General features: G+C 39.8%; 1 protein-coding gene across 4 annotated transcripts in view; it reads right to left on the bottom strand.

Moving 5' to 3' along the window:
- Positions 1-19,186, bottom strand: part of ATP11A (ATPase phospholipid transporting 11A) — a 305,123-nt gene that overhangs the window by 17,651 nt on the left and 268,286 nt on the right. For all 4 annotated transcript variants that reach the window (XM_019524853.1, XM_019524854.1, XM_019524855.1 and 1 more), the window contains 8 exons: positions 17,752-17,933; positions 15,911-16,162; positions 13,418-13,592; positions 11,975-12,077; positions 11,585-11,730; positions 9,325-9,384; positions 7,464-7,591; positions 5,226-5,361 (listed from right to left, as the gene is read on the bottom strand). In XM_019524853.1, the coding sequence (XP_019380398.1) occupies positions 5,226-5,361; positions 7,464-7,591; positions 9,325-9,384; positions 11,585-11,730; positions 11,975-12,077; positions 13,418-13,592; positions 15,911-16,162; positions 17,752-17,933 (1,182 nt within the window). The remainder of the gene's footprint in view (positions 1-5,225; positions 5,362-7,463; positions 7,592-9,324; positions 9,385-11,584; positions 11,731-11,974; positions 12,078-13,417; positions 13,593-15,910; positions 16,163-17,751; positions 17,934-19,186) is intronic.

Raw genomic sequence — 19,186 nt, 5'->3', positions numbered from 1 at the left:
TCTTAAGCATCTGAATTTGCTTGTTTCACAGTTGCTCTGGGCCAGGCCTTTGCTTTCAGCTGATTTGATTGGATAACCCCACTTTAAAACAGGTGGCCAAGAGAAAAGAATTCTAAATGAGGAAAGACATCCTCTCCTGAAGTTACATAGTAGTGGATCACTATAGAGACTGGAGTGGAATTTCTAAATATGCCATATTTACTCAAATCTAAGATGAAGTTTTCCCCCCAGTCAGCATAGGGGGAAGCCCCTCACCTTACAATCATGTACAAGGCAGGGGAAGGAGGGGCAGGAGCAGGAGATTGTTACAACTCTGACTCTGGACCTGAGTATAGGCCAGGGCCAGAGTCAGACCCACAGCAGCTTCCTGCCCCCACTCCGTTTGCCCTCTGCAGCTGCTACTCCCAATCCCCACCCCTTACTGTCAGGTGAAGCCTGGCCCTGGCCTAGGCTGGATTACCTCCTGACACAGACCACAAGGAAACTTCATCCCCTACCTGGCCAGTCAGCAGCGCTGCTGCTGCTACTGCTGCTTCTGTGTGGCCTTCCACATTCTGTACTTCCACATGCTGTGCTCTAGGAAAGAACAGAGCCCCAAGCAGCATCTGACAGTAAGGGTGACAGACAGGGGAGACAGAGACTGTGGGGAGCAGACAGAAGAGGCAGAGGTTGCGAGGAGTGGGTGGGCGAAAATTTGCACAGATTGTGGTGGGGGGTGGAGGAAAGGTGCAGAGATTGTGGTGAGTAGGAAGGGGTAATGGTTGTGGGGAATAGGTGGGGGAAATGGGCAGAGATTGTGGGAAGCTAGGAGGTGCAGGATGTGGAGGGGGCTTCTGCCTGGGGAAGAAGCTGAGAGGGGAAGAAGGCAAGGGGCTGAATGAGCCCTCCCCCAGCCATCCGGCATTCCTCCAGCCACTGCCTTACCTGCTGTAGCAGCTGGGTGGGGATGGGAACAACTTTAAGACAACCCACCAGGAGTTAGATTCTATACCTGGAAAATTATAACAAGTTTATAAATATTCCATATATAGAATCTAATTGAGAGATTGTCTCATATTCAGAGTTGCCTTATATTACGATAGTTGGATGATTTACAGGGACTGAGTTTGTAGTTTATTTTGCAGTTGAATATCACTGGCAAGCTCTGACCCCCCTTAGATAGGTCTGCTCCATTCTAAAAGATAGTATCTCAGAATAATAGAAAATTAGGGTTGGAAGGGACCCTCAGAGGTCATCTAGTCCAACCTCTTGCTCAAGGCAGGACCATCCCCAACTAGATCATACCATCCAAAGCTTTGTCCAGCTGGGTCTTAAAAACCTCCAAGGGTGGAGATTCCACCACCTCTCCAGGTAACCTGTTCCAGTGCTTTACTACCCTCCTAGCAAGAAAATTTTTCCTAATATCTAACCTTGTCCTTGTTGAACCTCATGAGATGCCTTTTGGCCCAATCCTCCAATTTGTCTAGGTCACTCTGAATCCAAGCCCTACCCTCCAGCGTATCTACTACTCCCCACAGCTTGGGTGTCATCTGCAAACTTACTGAGGATGCACTGTGTGCCATCTTCCAGGTCATTGATGAAGACATTGAACAAAACTGGCCCCAGGACCAACCCTAGGGCACTCCACTTGATACTGGCTGCCAACTAGACATCGAGCCATTGATTACTACCTTCTGAGTCCGATGCTCCAGCCATTTTTTTATCCATCTTACAGTGCATTCATCCAGCCCATACTTCCTTAGCTTGCCTGCAAGTATGTTGTGGGAGACTGTATCAAAACCCTTGCTGAAATCAAGATACACCACATCCACTGGTCACCCTTCATCCACAGAACCAGTCACCTCATCATAGAAGGCAATCTGCTTGGTTGGGCATGAGTTACCTCTGGTGAATCCATACTGAATGTTCCTAATCACCACCTTCTCCTCTAAGTGCTTAGAAATGGATTACTTCAGGATCTGCTCTAGGGACTAAGATGAGGCTGACTGGTCTGTTGTTCCCTGGATGTTTCTTTTTCCTTTTCTTAAATATGGGCACTATGTTTGCCCTTTTCCAATCATCTGGGACCTCTCCTTATTTCCATGAGTTTTCGAAGATGACAGCCAACAGCTCTGTAATCGCATCAGCCAACCCCCTCAGCATCATTGGGTGCATCCTGTCTGGCCCCATGGTCTTGTATATGTCCCACTTTTCTAAATAGTCCCCAACCTGTTCTTTCGCCATTGTTGGCTACTCACCTCTTCCCCAAACCATGCTGCCTGGTGCAGTAGTCTGAGAGCTGACCTTGTCTGTGAAGACTGAAGCGAAGAAGGCATTGAGCACTTCAGACTCTTCTGCATCCTCCGTCACAAGGTTGCCCCCCGCATTCAGTAAGGGACTCACACTTTCCCTGATCCTCCTCTTGCTACCAACATACTTGTAGAAACCCTTCTTATTACCCTTTATGTCCTTTGCTAGCTGTAACTCGAGTTGTGCTTTGGCTTTCCTGACTTCATCCCTGCATGCTTGAGCAATGCTCTTATACTCCCCCCTATTTATTTGTCCAAGTTTCCACTTCTTATAAGCTGCCTTTTTGTGACTTAGTTTACCCCTCCTCCCAGCTTAATAGTTTTGGTGGCAGTGCAGATTGGTATCAAAAAACCAAAACCAAGACATGTTCTGATGCAAGAAGCATTCAAACAGCTTAAAATCTGAGGTGGACCATTTAGTATAATTTTGTGTCATGACTGCTGCCCTCATCTCTTCTCCTCCCTCTCATCTCTTTTTTATTTGAATTGTATAACACTGAAATTATATTGTAAACTGTTCACAGAAACTTTTACTGGCAAGTTAATTAGTATATACTGAGTACCACTGACGGACCAGGGCTCTGAGGGCCCTGTTCACACAGGAGCAGATTATATATATTGCTGACTCTTCCTGATGGCCAACATTTTCAAACCTCACAAGCCTAAACTCTGAACTAAAATTCCATATTCAGATTCTTGCATAAAAGACTGGGAACACAGCTTTTCAAAGCATACCTACAGGCTGGGGAACTCCCTTCTTGTCAGTGCAGAGGCAGAAAAGGATCTTGGAGTCGTTATTGATGCCAAGATGAACATGGGCCGGCAGTGTGGGGATGCAGTCAGGAAGGCCAACCGCACCTTGTCATGCATCCACAGATGCATCTCAAGCAGGTCCAAGTTGGTGATCCTCCTCCTCCATGCAACACTGGTCAGACTGCAGCTGGAGTACTGCGTCCAGTTCTGGGCGCTGCACTTCAAGAGGGATGTAGATAACATGGAGACGGTCCAGAGGAGGGCCACTTGCATGATCAGGGGGCAGCAGGGCAGGCCCTACAAGGAGAGGCTAAGGGACCTGAACCTGTTCAGCCTCCACAAGAGAAGGCTGAGGGGGGATCTAGTGGCCTGTTACAAACTAGTCAGACCAGGGACCAGCAGGCTTTGCGGGAGTCCCTGTTCCCCCGAGCGCTACCAGGAGTGACTAGAAATAACGGTCACAAGCTGGCAGAGGGTAGATTCAGACTCGATATCAGGAGGCGCTACTTCACTGTCAGAGCAGCTAGGATCTGGAACCAACTTCCAAGCGAGGTGGTGCTGGCTCCTACCCTGGGGGTCTTTAAGACAAGGCTAGACAATCACCTTGCTCGGGTCGTTTGAGCCCAGTACTCTTTCCTGCCATGGCAGGGGGTCAGAATTGATGATCTGCTCAGGTCCCTTCCGACCCTACTAACTGTGAAACTATGAAAGGGTCTAAGTTTCCGCTACCTTCTGCTGATTTCAAATAAATATAGTACCTCTCATTAGGCTGCTTATTTTGATTTTTAAGTATTAATGTAGTTACATAACTTTGGCAATTTTGAGATTACTGCAGCTGGCAACTGGAAGAGGTTATGTTATGGAAGAGGTTATGACAGCTATGAAAAGGATAAAATATCTGTGAGTGCCAAAATGAAACTACACAGAAAGCTCAGCATTTAATAGCTGCACATAGTTAAGGGAGACAGAACTGCTGCAGTATACAGTAGTGCCTGAAGGGAATTCTTTGAATTTATAAGTAACCTTTGTAAGAAATTATTTTTACTTGCACATTTATTTAGCTTTTCACATTCAAAGATGTCACAAATTCCATGATATTTGCATACAATGTCCCTAAATAGCTTAGTAATAATTCAAAAAGACAAATTCTGAACACTTAAGTTTATCTTACAATTGGTAAAAAACCAAAAAAATAAACCAAATTGGAGAAATATTGGATATTATAATTTGTAACAATTGCCTATAAGTTTTCAATAAGACAAAGTAGGTTGATGAAAAAGGAATAAAATGCAAAAGAAAACAGAAAATGCCAACTATCAAAAGCAAAAAGAAGAAAAAAATTATTACTGGATTGCTAATACAACCACTTTTTTTAACATTTCTGAGAAATTAAAAGGCAGCAACAACTAATATTTCTATAAAGCAGGTTAGAAGACATATTTAAAAATATTTGCAGGAAATATTTTAACTGTTCTTTAGTTCAAGAACAGGGAAAGAGAATACGCACATCATGACAAAACCATAGTAATCTTACCATGTGAGTGTTGGCTGTCATTAGCTGAGGATAGGAAGAGAAGCAAGTAGCAAAAAGGAAAAAAAAAAAAGCAAGACACAAATAAAATAGACCAAAAATATTAATGTGTAAATAAATGAAATGCAAAATGGTCCTTAAACTTTGTATTCATGCCACTGTAAAGTAGGTAGATATGACTTAATTGTTTATTTAAAAAAAGTAAAATATTAAACAGTCATGTAATTCTACTATGAAGAACTCATGTAGTTCTATTCTATTGAGTTCTTGCATGACGTTCATCACCATGGTATCAAAATATCAATCTTAAAAAAGTCTGTATTAAAGAAGTCTAATTACCCAGCTTTTGATGAGTAATATGTTAATCATTTACATTAACGGACATACAAGATTTAACTTTTGGCACTATGTAGCTATTTTCTACTCACATACTGCTGGTTACCAATATACTGGCTATTATTTTTGCTAAGTACAGACAACTTTTCTAACTTACAAAAATATACAAAAAAGTGTTGTGTCTACTAAAAAAGCCTTTGTGACAACAGTGGGTTTAATTTAATAAACTAAGCCTATGTAAGTGATGACAGAACATTTAAGGTTTTAAAAATTAGTTTTTTTTTATTTCTCATGTCTATTTTGATCTCAATACTAACCTGTCCATTGCTGCTAACAGATGTATTTTCAAACAAGAAATAGGCACCAAAGAAAAATACCATAGCATCGAATACTCCCAGAAATGTCCAATAAATGAACACACGCCAGCGCAGAAGAGCATTCTTGGCAATATCCCTGAATAAAACAAGATATATGTATTGATATAGTAAAAAAAATCCAAGAAATAAAAGCAGTCATATTATTATATAAGAAGAAAAAATGAAAAGAACATAGTTGGAAGAACTTCTTCACATTTGGCAAGTTTCTACCACTTTGACATTCAAAGCTTTCCTTAAGTTGTTTTCTCTTGTCTAAACTTTTATGACTGCTTACTGGCTATTGTTCAGCCAAGTCTCACTCTGATAGTAAATTCTGTATTTCTGCTGCATGAGTTCAGTTTAGATCTCAGAGATGGGACCTGTACAAAACACAAGTTTTTGTTGCATACTGATGACCCAATATATGTAATAAACAGGAACACTAGAGGTCTCTCAAGGTTTTTCTTTCTTTCCTTTTTACTTTGTAAAGACAAAGAGTGCAACAAGAAAACAACTACTGTATGCAACTTTAAAAATCAGGACTTTGTGATGGAATCACTTCTACCCAAAGAGTATTAACATAATGCTTTCTTAGAGAAACTCTGATAGTTTAACACAAGTATTTGCTGAAGTAAATTCTCTCATTGCATACAAATGTGTATATGCCTAGCTCTCATTCACAGGTAATTGGGATCTGCCTTATGATAAATGTTTCAGAGCGAAACTGGACATAGACAGTAGAGTGTGTGCGTGCACATGTGTGCATGTACAGATGTCATTCTGAATTATATAAGTATACACAGCTGATGGAAATGAACTCTTCTTTACTATCTCACTTTTCAACATTGATTATTTCATTCAGTGTTTTCACCCAGACACATTTTAAAAACACTCTGCCTTATGACCATTTAAATAATGTTTCACCCTAAGTAAATTACCCTACTCAATAGTACTTTTTTCCCCAAAAATGTCTTACTCTGAACAGCTAAAACAGTATCATGTAGCTTAAGATAATAAGCTCAGACAAGAATATCTGGTGGATATGACTGGATATACTGTGCTTTCAAAACATAGATAAAAAGGCCACACTCCAAAAAAATATAAATTTTAGTTAAAAATATTAAGTGCAAGAAAGTGCTTGTGCTTTCAATGGCCATATATGGTATTGCCCTTAGAACATAAGCATTCATTCAACTGTGAAGTAAATATCTGAATTTCATATTACTTTTAAATGTTTACCTTTTAGAAAACCAGTATTACCATTGCAAAAAAACATCTTTTTCCCCGCTTAATCTGCCATTACTGCCCTCAAAATAATACACTAGCTTTGCAGCTCCAGCAATTAAACTGGGCACTCTTCCTAATGTAGACTGCCAAATGCTGTTTACTGGCAGAGACAGCCATCCAGTTGGCTGAGACAAGTAATCTAAAATAGTCTTAGCATTATTGCACTGCAATAGTGAACAGTATGCAGTCAACCATGTCAGATTCATTGCAGAAAGGATCCTGGAGCACATATACCTGATAGTATCTGGCAGCCTGAAATACATTCGGCTTATCTGCAAACAGCAAAAATGACTATGGGGCACATGAAAGGTTCAAGTGAAAAACTAGTACACATGTACCTACTGTGAAAAACAAGATGCTGCCATAGAAGCCAGCTCTAAGTTTTAGTTACACCAAATACTACTAATATCAGCAAAAGGCAAGGAGCTCATTGATGGAACTGGAGTCCAACAAAGATAAGATTCAGGGGAAAAGAGAGGGGGAAATTACAGCACAGTCTCTTTTCCATTTCAAACAAAAAGATTTTAAATAGGTGTTATGATGTGTGTTTTTTCTAGAAAATTTTTGCCCTCCAGCTGTAAAGAACAATATTAAATACTAAACTAACACATTTTTAAATGAATCGGTGCAATATTCTTCTACAATTCTTAGCTCTCATTCCAATACAGTGCATATACAGCTATTTAAACATACACATAATATACATGCAAAATAATCTGTATTGCGCACTGTATCCATGCATCTTATGTTCAGTCTTTTTCAAAACATCACAATAGTACCATGTTTGCAGCATCTGAGGTGTAGCACATGTGACTGCTATTTGAAGTTGTCCTTATCCTTTGCAACAGAAATACTGAATCATAAGTGAATTGCACCTAAATAGCCACAAAAATTGGGGCTTATTAGCTTTACCTGTACAGGGTAGGTTCTCTCTTGAGCATGTCTGCCCCAATATGCTGTTCCAGTAGACTGTACAAAAGGATGGGAAGGGAAGTGAAGCTGATATTGTACAGTGTAAGATATGCAGTATCATATAAAGGCTGCAGATAGGGAAAAAAGGTGTCATATTAGCTGTATTTTTAACAAAAAAAAATTGTATTGTGATTTAAAGGGAAGGATTTAACTTGTTTAGAGTCACAAAAGTGCAGTCATGAATTAAAACCCCCACATGTCATCCATGAACAATGGCTTAGGGGTTATATACCATCTGGGTATATCCAGATTGCTCTGCAGCTGACAACTGAGTGGCCTATACCACTCAGTGGCTTGAGTGGCTCTTGCTCTATTCCAGCTGTGTACAAGGGGCTGTAAAGGTATCTTAGCTGGGCAACTGAAGATTCTCTTTCTGGCACAGCCATCACATTCCCACCCTCCTTATGCACACAATGAAGGGGCATGATGGGCAGTGCCATGGCAGGAAGTGTCGCTGTACTCCAATGATCCCACAAAGAACCACAACATTGCTGCCTGAGGGGCTGTAATGAATTGCTATAAGAAACACTGTTTCAGGCTCCCCTCAGGAAAAAGGCTTGAACCCACATCTCCTAATTCTTAGCAAACTGTCCTAACCACTAGGATATGAAACGAAGAGCCAATAGCACCCTCTAGCTGCCTGATGATGCTGGCATACTAGGAAGCCAAGATGTGCCCAGAGGAAGCATGGTTTAGTGAGATGGAAAACAGGGGGGCTGGATTCTGACTCTTGTCCCAGCATCTGGCCTCAATGGTGTTCCTGCATTGTGCTTTTACCAGACATTGGATAAAATGGATACACAGCAGTGTCAGCAGGAGCCAGAACTCAGAGCCCCCTGGGTTAGCCACATAAGTGCTACTTATCAGCCTGAAGGTGGAGCTGAGTTAGAGACTAACACTTGTTGTTTTAAAATGTAAAAATCCCACTCAGTTTAGGAGGAAAAAAATGAGAAATGTTACCAGCCAAATCCCATTACCACATGCTAATCAGACAAAGCTTCATAAAATGTTAGATAGGTTTCAGTGTGTACCTCAAGCTAGTTTCACTCAGTTTCTTATCTTGCAGGAGCTTTGTGTGTGGTAGAAGGAATGCTCCCTTTTTTCTACAACCATTACTTTATTTTCTTCCACTCACATCAGGAGAGAGGAGATAACCTACTAGTTTAACTTAACTGGACACATGGAGTAACTGAGAGCAGCAGCAGCTGAGCAAAGAAACAAGAATTTAGATGAAAGATGTTTATGCCCTCTCCAGAGTGCTGATTTATTATTTGTGGTAATCAAGCCCCCTTTTCCCCTAATCCCTGTGTTTGCTTTTCTTTTCCTACTACTGATTTCATTAGCGGGAGGTCTCAGGTTCAGCTTCAGAGGACCCTAGAAACCAGTCAGCTGTCTCCTGCACCCTCATCCCTACTTTAAAGACAAGCTGTTATTTCATATCCATATCCTTCAAACAACTTTCTCCTTTTGGTGAGTGAAATCTTAAGGCAAAGTTTGAATTGCAAATTTTCCAAAGAGATTTCACTTTTCATGAGTAGTTCTGAGCTTGGTTTTCCATTATATCTTTGACTCAAAAAATAAACATGAGTTTTTTGATAAAATTCATCTAATTCATTTTATTAGTATGACTGCAACGACCACTGATAGCTGTGCTAACCAAACATGATATTCTTCCTTAGAGAAGTTCAAAATAGTCATTTTCTTGCCTACTTACTGCAATGAGAATAAGGACAAATTGCTTTTAATTAAAAAAGGTTAAAAAAGGTTTAGAATAAGTAGAAAAATTGAATGTTTGACTAACCTGTTGTGAAAATCCACAGAAGAATTGATATAAAAACTGAGGAAAAATGAAGCAGACATTCTGGAAGACAAAGTAATAGCATTATTAGGGGAAGTCTGACCAAAACATTTCATAGTATTATAATGTGCATATTTATAACAATGTATAATGCCAATAAACAGTACACACATACACATACACTGTATAGATATTATAAGTAGGATAGAAAAAAGCCTTAAGAGATTTATTGAAACAGGACATTTACACTCTTGTTTCTTAGTACTTACAGAATAATATTTTAAAGGGAAAATTATATTTAACAAAAAAAAAAATCAATTGTCAAGTTGGAAAAAATGAATTATGACTAGGAACACATGGGAGACAGAATATAACATCCTCAGTAGGACTCAAGGAATGGATATATACTTGTACCCACTTCAAAAGAGGAGGAGGAGGAATTCCTGCTTGGGAGTTAGCAGCAGCTTTTATGGTATAAATGTTATATCTGTATGTACCTGTATACGAGTAAGCTAAATTGCCTCAATGTCAACCCTGGATGAAGCAGGGTTAAAATTGGAACAGTTTTGCTATAGTTATAGCATAACAGGTCCTGAGCAGCAGGTCCTTCTCCCCTATGAAGCAGCTACAAGTCTATGTTTGTCCATAATGAACAACTAAGCTAAGGAAAAAAGTGTTTACGCTCTGTTTCAAGCATGAGTCTAGATAAACAATGGTAGTTTTTAACAAGCGTTAGCCAGTCATTTTGGACATAAACCAGATACCAGAGGAGCACTGATACATCAGTCCAATATCGGATCAGTACACATATAAAGAAAACTGGCTGTATCAGATACTGGCCTGATGGGGCTGATAATTGGGTCGAGAGATGCCTGTGCTGTGTGCAGCTGGAGTGCAGCACACAGGCAGCGAGGAGCACAGCCGGCAGCATGGAGAGTTGCTGCCAGCTGGTAAGTCCGGTGTGATGGAAGGGATGGGGAGAGGGCAGGGCATGGGAGGAGCAGATAAATGCCCCCCACGGTGTGGGACAGGGCAGCGGCAGGCACTGCCCAGGTGGAGCGGGGAGAGGGGGCTGAAGCTGTGGCTCCTGGGGGGGAGTGGCTCCTGCTGCTGCTTGCACCCTGGGAGGGCATGGGGGAGGGGGGGAAGCATGTGCCCCCTGGATCTGCGTGGGGCTGGGTGGGCTGCAGCGGGGGCTGTGAGGGGATCTACAGTGGGGGCTGGGCTCAGAGTGGGCACTGGTGGTGCTGGGAGGATGCTGCATCCACCCCAAATTTCACTGCCGCTCCACTCCCAGCATGTGGGTGGAGGCAAGGCGTTGAGCTGGGGCTGCACCAGGCGGTAGCGGTGCTGGGAACAGAGTGGCGGCAAAATTTGGGGTAGATGCAGCATCCTCCCAGCGCTGCCGACACCTGTGCTGACTCCATCCCAGCCCCTGCCAAAAAGAGCCCCGCGTTCCCCTGGCTGCAGCCCACCCCACCCCACATGGATCTCTAGGGTGCCCCCTCCGTGCCCCCTGCTGGGAAGCAAGCAGCAGTGGGAGCCACCACCCCCACCATAAGCTGCAGCCCCCACACGCCCTCACCCTGCTTCAGCAGAACCTGCCTCCTCCCTCACTGCAGGGATCCTGATCTGCCCCCCCATTCCCCTTCCCTTCTCCCTCCCCTTCCATGATACTGGACTTACCAGCTGGTGGCAGCTGCATAGGAGATCAGATTGGTATCAGCTGATATGCCTCCTTAAATATCGGCTATCAGTATTGGCCCCAAAAATCTCTACCGGTACACCCCTACCAGATGCTGGTTTTTTTACCCTGCCACCTCCATCCATATCAGCCAATTGAACTTAAAATGTTAAATGCTCTATCACGCAGCTATGAGCCCACAATACACACCCAATATTTGGAGGGAGTTTAACAATACTATTCCTCAAACTTGATTTAAAAGGCGACCACATAGGGAACCTAGAAATTGTTCATGTTGGGGAAAAAGCAGCTGCTGGAATTCTCGAGAGGGAGAAGGTGATTAAGGAGAAAACGGGAATTTTACTTTTACCCATATTAAAAGGTCACAGTGAACATAAATAAAAGACATTTTACCTGTGGTGATGATAAGCAAAAACACTTGGGGATTGTATTACACAGGAGTCAACAGAATCTCTCCATGGAATAACTGTTTTGTACAGTTGATTGTATATATCACATATAGCTAGGTATTATCACATATGTGTGTGAATTAAACAGTAAGAACAAATGTCACGCTACCTTATAAAAGAAGTATTGCACAAGTTCTGATATCCTCACATAATAAAAATGCCCATGAACAAGTAACATTTTTTTCAAATGTTTAAATTTAGGTATTGCATAGTCACTATTTCTTGCAGCCTGACGACCTTCCTTTCCAATGACTCCTAAAAACAAACGGTTGATAGAAGCTGAGTAAACAAAAGAAGTATTAAAGGATATACATGAATATCTGCAAAGTTGCTGCCCATGCTGCATTGTTAATGAACTATTATTAGATTTCACAATACCATATAATTACTTGGATTTTGTATAGTAAGTTACCTAAGAAAACAGATAATTCTTTCAAACAATGCCTTTCTCATGTATATTTGTATTACTATGAAGTTACAATGTAAATTGTAAACTTACCTATACCAACATGTGCTTCAAGAATCATACTGACGTCATTTGCTCCATCACCAATTGCTAATGTGATAGGATGTTCCTTAGATAATTTAATCAGTTTTACAATCTGGATTAAAAAAACCAGCATTAAAAACCTCTTCTTTGATACTTCTATAGCTAGACTATTTTGTAACATAGAGCATTTGGCACTTAATTAATTAGCAAGCAGTATGGTTAAAAGAAAATCAAAAACCCAAAAAGTCCTGGTCAACTCAACTACTAGACATTAAAAATCATCAGGTATTCTCAAATCCAGATTGCTCTCTCAAATGCAAATTGCTCTCCTTAAGTAGGAAAAAACTCTTTAAAACTTTTCTTGTGAGCAAAATCAACAACATTAATTGTAAACATTGATTCTAGAAAGCTTCTTGCATAGTAACAAACAACTTCTTCCAGTTTCTACAACCTTTTCATAACAATTCTCTGTACATACAGGCACACAGACAGGCTCTGTGTATGAATACTTTTCAATTAAAATATATCCCAAATGCAATCATAGACCTATTATGAGCTGTAGGCACATTTTGTTTTTTTTAAAAAAGTCTATTCAAACTAAAGACTTTAATTTTTTTTCCTGCAGTTTAAAATAAAAGTGACTAGCTAATTAGGCTAAATGAATGTGCATGTATGCTGTACATGTGTATCAAGGCAAAAATACTCAGTGTTGGATAAAATACATGAATTTTCCAACAGTTTAGTGTCTTTAAAAAAAAGACTATATTTCCTTACACTGGAAGTATTAATATTTTTTACAAACTAAACCCCATATTAAATAAGCCTTTTATTTGGGAACATATAAAGCAAATTTGTATATTCATGTTAACACCATTGAGATGTTTCAGTAATGGGGAAAAATACTTTTAAACTAATGTAACAAAAAATGCTAACAAAAAATAGTAAACATATTAAAGAATGTATGTGCCCAAAAGCTTGTACAGAACAGTTTTCCCAACTATTTAGTTGGGCTAATAAAAAAATATAACATTTACCCAAAGAACCTTGTCTGCTTAAAGAATTTATAGAATCTACTTGCTCTATTTGGACTTAACTTTTTTTGTGTTTCAGTTCATGTTTCCAATGTACATTGTAATATCAGTAGAAGATGAAGCACTTAGTTCAGTTCATTTAATATGTTCATTAATCGGCATGTTTGAGCCATCAAACTTGAATATAATGCACATAAATCACAATCAGATGCATAGTAGGGTGTCATTTTAATGTGCCATTACCTAAATTGCTTTTTACAGAAATTCCCCTCTCATTCTTTTTCTAATTTTAATTTTTTTTCCACTTTAAAGTCTAGAAAATTGAATGCTAACAATTTTGAATGCCCATGTCACACAAAAGTAACAACATTCAATATTTACCCAGATATACTGTTAACAATAATTACCAAATGAAACAAACCTGTGCTTTCTGCAAAGGCGCCATTCGACAGCATAACACTGCACTGCAGTTTCTGCAGATTTCAAGGAAGAGTTCTCTGTAGTTACCCGAGCTCCCATCTTCTCTGGGTTTCATTATTAATGATAATGCTGCTCCATCAATAATTAAACCATAATCGTGCATATCAGCTGAAAGTCTGTTGAGGGGGAAAACACAAATAGAGTTAAATAACTAAGAGTTACTGTGAAATCATTTTGAGTTTTGATTTGGCAGTGGTTTGTAGCACTAACTTACTTATGAACAGGGAACCTGGTTTTCTCTGATAAAAAAAATCCTCAATTTTTGGATTTAAAAAGTAACACAATCCACATTTTTCCATGATGAAAATGAAACACCACTAATATAGAGACAAATGAAATGCCACTCTCTCTCTCTCTCTATATATATATCTATATATTTGTGGTGTTTCATTTTCATCATGGAAAAATGTGGATTTTGGGTTACTGTTTTAAGTTGAAAATTGGAGATTTTTTTCATTAGAGAAAACTAGGATCCTCGCTTATGAATAAGGAGGCTTAACGAAAGAATGGTATCAAGATTAAAATGCACTTAACATGAAAACTTGTTTTTTCTGCTACTAGCAATTTATTGTAATATTCTAGCTTATTTTTTGGTCATCTGGTTTACTTGTTTTCCCATTTTACCACCTTGCTTGACTAATGAAACTAGACAGACTCAGTGCAGGAAGGAGTTTGATTTTTTAAGGGCCAAAGAAGCCTGGTGCTAGCTGACCCCTTCCAAAAGCATGGCAAGCTCAGGTTGGGTGGGAAGGTCTGGTCTCAGGTCACAAAGCAGAGAATGATGCACTGAAGTAATCTTTGCTCAGAGTTGGAACAAGCTTTGTGTTTTGTTATCCTGGACATTTTTGTGTTTGACAGAAGGATCCAAAAGACACTTAAGTCTGGTGTTAGTACTTAGGAGATGAGCCAGAAGTTTGTACTTAAGTTGCCATCACTCCTATGACTGCAGTACAGTCATGCTGACAGGCCTAAGCTAGATATTTTATAGCTAACTCAGCTATGTTTACATTATAATGTACAGTGTAGATACACAGAACACAGAACATTTCATTTATGTTCTTAATAGCAGTAGGCTACTATGTTTGGGCTTCCAACAGTGCAAGGGATTGCTTATATCAAAGATGAAACCACAGTGGGATTAAAATAAGACAAATATAAATGTAAAATTAACTGAAAAATGAAATAACCAATGAATGAAGAATTTTCAAGTAAAGAAATCTGAGAGGTTTGACTGAACATACCCTATGAGCTCCTGACAAGACACACAAGAGGGTTTTTCTTCTAAAATAAAAATGTGTTTAATATCTTATTATATATACTACATTGATTTTATATATCACTTCAAATATATGTACATACACACAAGTAATGAGACACAGGGAAAACCATTAACTATTAGTTAATGCTTAGCAAGCCAGACTCAAGCAGCCAAGACTCATGTCTGGATTTTCTGCCAAAACATTACATTACTTGCTATCTTACTGTGATGAAATTGAAAATGTATCATTGGAACCTCATTTTTAATTTTAACATATACATTTTTAAAAAGAAGAAAGTCACATAGTATTAAACTTATAAAATTAGAAGGCTCAGAAGCTACTGTCCACTCTCTGACTCATCGTATACTCCAAATGTCTTAGTTAGAATCTTTTTAAGCATTACAGCCCGTCTATAAGGTTTAATAAGCCCCCAAACCTTTTTTAGAACGGAATGGACATCTACTGATAGCTACTGTGCTTAAATTCAAAATCTAGTTTATTTTGCAGTAGCTTTCATTTCAATAAGCCCTAGTTCAGCTTCCAAATAACATTTGTCCCTCTCTCTAACTATCCTTTTCCTCCCTGGCACATTTCAAACAGGTGAACCCAACTTCTCTTCCCCATGATCGCCTCCTTTCCTCTGAGTCACTGAGTACCTATAATATGATTTCTAGTTCCCATGTCTTCATATTTAAACCACTAAGTTTTCAAGTTCTTACAAGGTACAGTAGAACCTCCAGTCTGCATGCTGTGTCCCACATGCATATAGGTGTGCTCTCACCCTCTTAATTATACTACAGGGGCATGGTTTTATCTGGGCAGCACAGAGTACACTAATCTTAACACAGGAATGTACTATTTTCTGTATATTTTTAAACAAAAATAACTTGTATGTTCCATTATCATAGTTGTTGTTCATGATCAATCTCTCACAATGGAAAATATAATTGGAGAGAGATATTTTAAACTATTAAGAACATTCTCAAAAGTAATGTTCCAAGACAAAGAGTGTGAAGATTGAAGCCTACATTCAGTGTACACTTCTATGCCACAACAGTTCTTGTTCTATGCAACAACTCACACTGGAGCTCTTCATCTATTTTATCAACCATTCAAATAATTATAAAATGTTCAGCCAGTGTTCTTTTGGTTTGAAAGATGAACTTTCTACATACCCTGAGAAGCTGTCCCTGGTTAAGCTGCCACTTTGCCTAAGGACAGTTTTGCTTAGGTCAAACAGCACATCATGTAAACTTTGTTCCTCAATTTTCTTCGTGGTTAGCTCAAGTATTTGTGTGTTTCTTCTGAAGAGCTTGCAGGCATAGCAAGTGGCTGCAGCAGTTTCCATTTTGTCTCCTGTCAGAACCCAAACTTTAATGCCAGCTTTCTGGAGTGCTTCAATAGTGTCAGCAGCTTTTTCTTGTAGTCTGTGGATATCAATTGAGAATAAATCCTGACGGACTGACTGGAAATGAGAAATTCAGGGTCTTTATTAAAAGACATACAGGTCAGAAACAGACATGCTCTTTGGAGCGTGATCAGCTGTGTCACTATGTTGCTGACCCACTTCACTGATGTCTAAAGACATCACCAAGGCTGTCATCCTGTATGGTTGGGACCCTGCCCCTCCTGGGGCTTTAGAGGCCCGATCCTATGGGAAAAGGGTGCCATGGCCTGACTTGGGGCATATGTCTGAAAGTGGGGGTTTCTCTGTGTCAGTGCACAAATACAGAGAGGGGAACCCCTATGGAAGTTTCCTTCCTCTATGCTTGAATCCTGTTGCAGGGGATTTTTTTGGTGTGCATTGCAGGTGCCGAGGGGGGAACTCCTCAAAAGGTTTCCCTTTCTGTGCCTGCAGTTTGGCTATTCCAGGGGAATCCCTCTGCAGGGCATTCAAGATAGAGGGGGAACTCCCACAGGGGTCCCCTGTCAGAGTTTGCACCTTGTACCCTGATTCAGGGTTTGGTATCATTATACATATGCCAGGGCTTGGTACTCTTCTCACTGCTGTGCCCCATGTTGGGGTGCTGTTTGCAAGCAGAGGGGGAAATCCCTATGGGAGTTAACCCCCACTCTACTTGTAGATGTTCACAAGAGGAATGATTGCAGGTGTGGGCCCTGTGTCGGGGTGATAAGGCACCTGGGGTCTTTTTCCCACAGGACCAGGCCCCTAAAGCTGGGTGAGTTCCTGCCTGGCATGGTAGCTGCCTGCACTCTCCTGCCATAAAGGAACAGATGTAGGCTGCTAAAAGGCAGCACAAATGATTACTAGGGTCATGACCACCACAAAATTTAAGCACTTGTGGTGCAACAAAGGACTAAGACATCTCTTTGACTTGCTTTTTGTGCTAACTGTTGGCACAAAGCTGACATGTGTTTTCAGCCAGTAAAAAGTTTTAAGCCATGGACAGACATGCTGTTTCAAGTGCCCTAAACAGCAAAAGATAGATAATGCACAGCCAAATAAGCCCTTCAGTAATGGCTGAAACACTTAAAAAAACAATCCTCAGAAAAAGAGGAACATTTTTGAAGGCCTCTAGCATCCCACAGTGTTCCCCTCCTCCACAGGGGGCCAGGGGACCCAAAACTTCTAGTGTTAATTTTTTTTTTTTTTAATGAAATGAGCTGGGTAGTATAAGGTTCCCTCTCTGCTCCAGGGAGAACACCCTTTGAATCTTATAAAGCTCTAATGATTCACCCTATTTCCTCAGAATTCTCAGCAAAAAAGTTAGCTTTTCCATGATCTCGCCAGCACTGGAAACAATGTTAATTTATTAGACTATTTTTTGTGTCTTTACGTACAAAAAAAGGAAGAATTCTATGAGAATCATTTGTATAAAGGTATCTAAATCTAGTGCAAGAGAGGAGAAGAAATCTTTGAGTGTCAGAGTCAGTTCTTTAGCTAACAGGTATTTCTTTTAATTCATCAGATCTGATATAAAGTATAGGTCCCACTTCCCCTTCTCATCTCCCCCAAAAAATCAAACAGGAAAACAAGAACCCCTCATATACTAACCGGTCTTCAACAGCTGTAGCACCAAGCAAAATAAGATCCTTTTCTATCTTGTCATATGCCTCTGCCAGTTTCTTTTCCCGATCCTGCAGGGCCAGCATTGAACTCTGAAGCATCTTGTGCAAAAAATCATACTCTTTGTGTGTGAACTTCTTATATGCAACACACAGTGTTCGGAGTCCCTCCTTAAAAATACCATCAAAACAAGAAATATCACTGGCCTCATGAAATAATTTCAGGGATTTTTTCTTAATGGAGTTTACATTAGGATAGTTCCAAGAATAAAAAGCATTTTGCAATTAATAAGATTTGCCCTTTTGATTTCTTTATGTTAGGTCAGGACAGGAATGTTAGCAGAGCAAGGGAAAATGATTTTACTAGGCCCTGGAGCAACAGATAAAGAGACTATGATCATCCAAATAGGGAGTAAACAGGCCTGGATCTATACCAATGCAGCATATACTTCTTGATATACTGGATCCGGCCTGTCGGCTGGGGTTTGAGGACCCCCTGATCTATTCTCTACTTGGTACCTTAGCTTTAAAGTTTCCTGTACACAAATGCACCAAAGCAAGTAAGAGCTGTGTTGAAATTAAGCAGAATGATGACAAGCTTTCAGAAGGCAGTATAATAAAAAACAAACAAACAAAAGCATAATTTTTGATGCAAGTATGGCAAATTTTTCTTCTTCTTAGTGACAGATATTATCTTTATTGCATATGCATGTGGTAGCAGAACTTTGCCTTACTAATAACTAAAACGAAACAGTTCTTAAGGAATTTATATTCTAGGTCTGACACAGAAAATCAAGGTAACTAAAGAAAAGGCAGGGAAATAAGAGCCAATAAGAAATAAGATAAAAAGATACTGCAAGTTATATGACTTGGTATATGTTATAAAGGTTGTGATTTTTGAAACTGACACCAAAGCAAGCAGAGTGAAGCAGACAGCACAGGATTGAAAGTCAGTGGTAGAAAGCAGAGTGAAAGAAATGGATTTTGAGCACAATAGAGGAAGGTCATTCTAGTTGTAAGGAATAAGTGGATGAGAACAAGAAGCAGTCATGAATGGGCAAATTGTAAAAGAGGGATAAGAAGATGTAGAATTCTACCAAGCTTTTAGTGACAGTGCACTTGAGCTTCATACAGAAAGAACAAAGAACCAATGGAGGGACAATAGCAGTACTGTCAGAAAAGGAAGACAGTTCCTGCTGTGGGATGCCAAACAGATTGAAGAAGAGTTTGTCAGTGAATTTTGAAATTATCCTGTTCTATAGGAGAGTGATTTGCATTATGATAGTTTGGACTATGTGCGTTCCGATGCATTAGTAGATTTTACTGGATGAAAAGAGGTGCATAGCGTGAGTTCTTTGTAAAGGGAAAAATCCACAATTCCAAAAAAAAAAAAAAAAAAAAAAAAAAAAAAAAAAAAAAAAAAA

The sequence above is a fragment of the Gavialis gangeticus genome, unplaced genomic scaffold (assembly GCF_001723915.1).
Source record: "Gavialis gangeticus isolate Ggan-Ray unplaced genomic scaffold, GavGan_comp1, whole genome shotgun sequence".
Taxonomy (NCBI): domain Eukaryota; kingdom Metazoa; phylum Chordata; order Crocodylia; family Gavialidae; genus Gavialis; species Gavialis gangeticus.
This window is presented reverse-complemented; position numbering and strand designations above follow the sequence as displayed.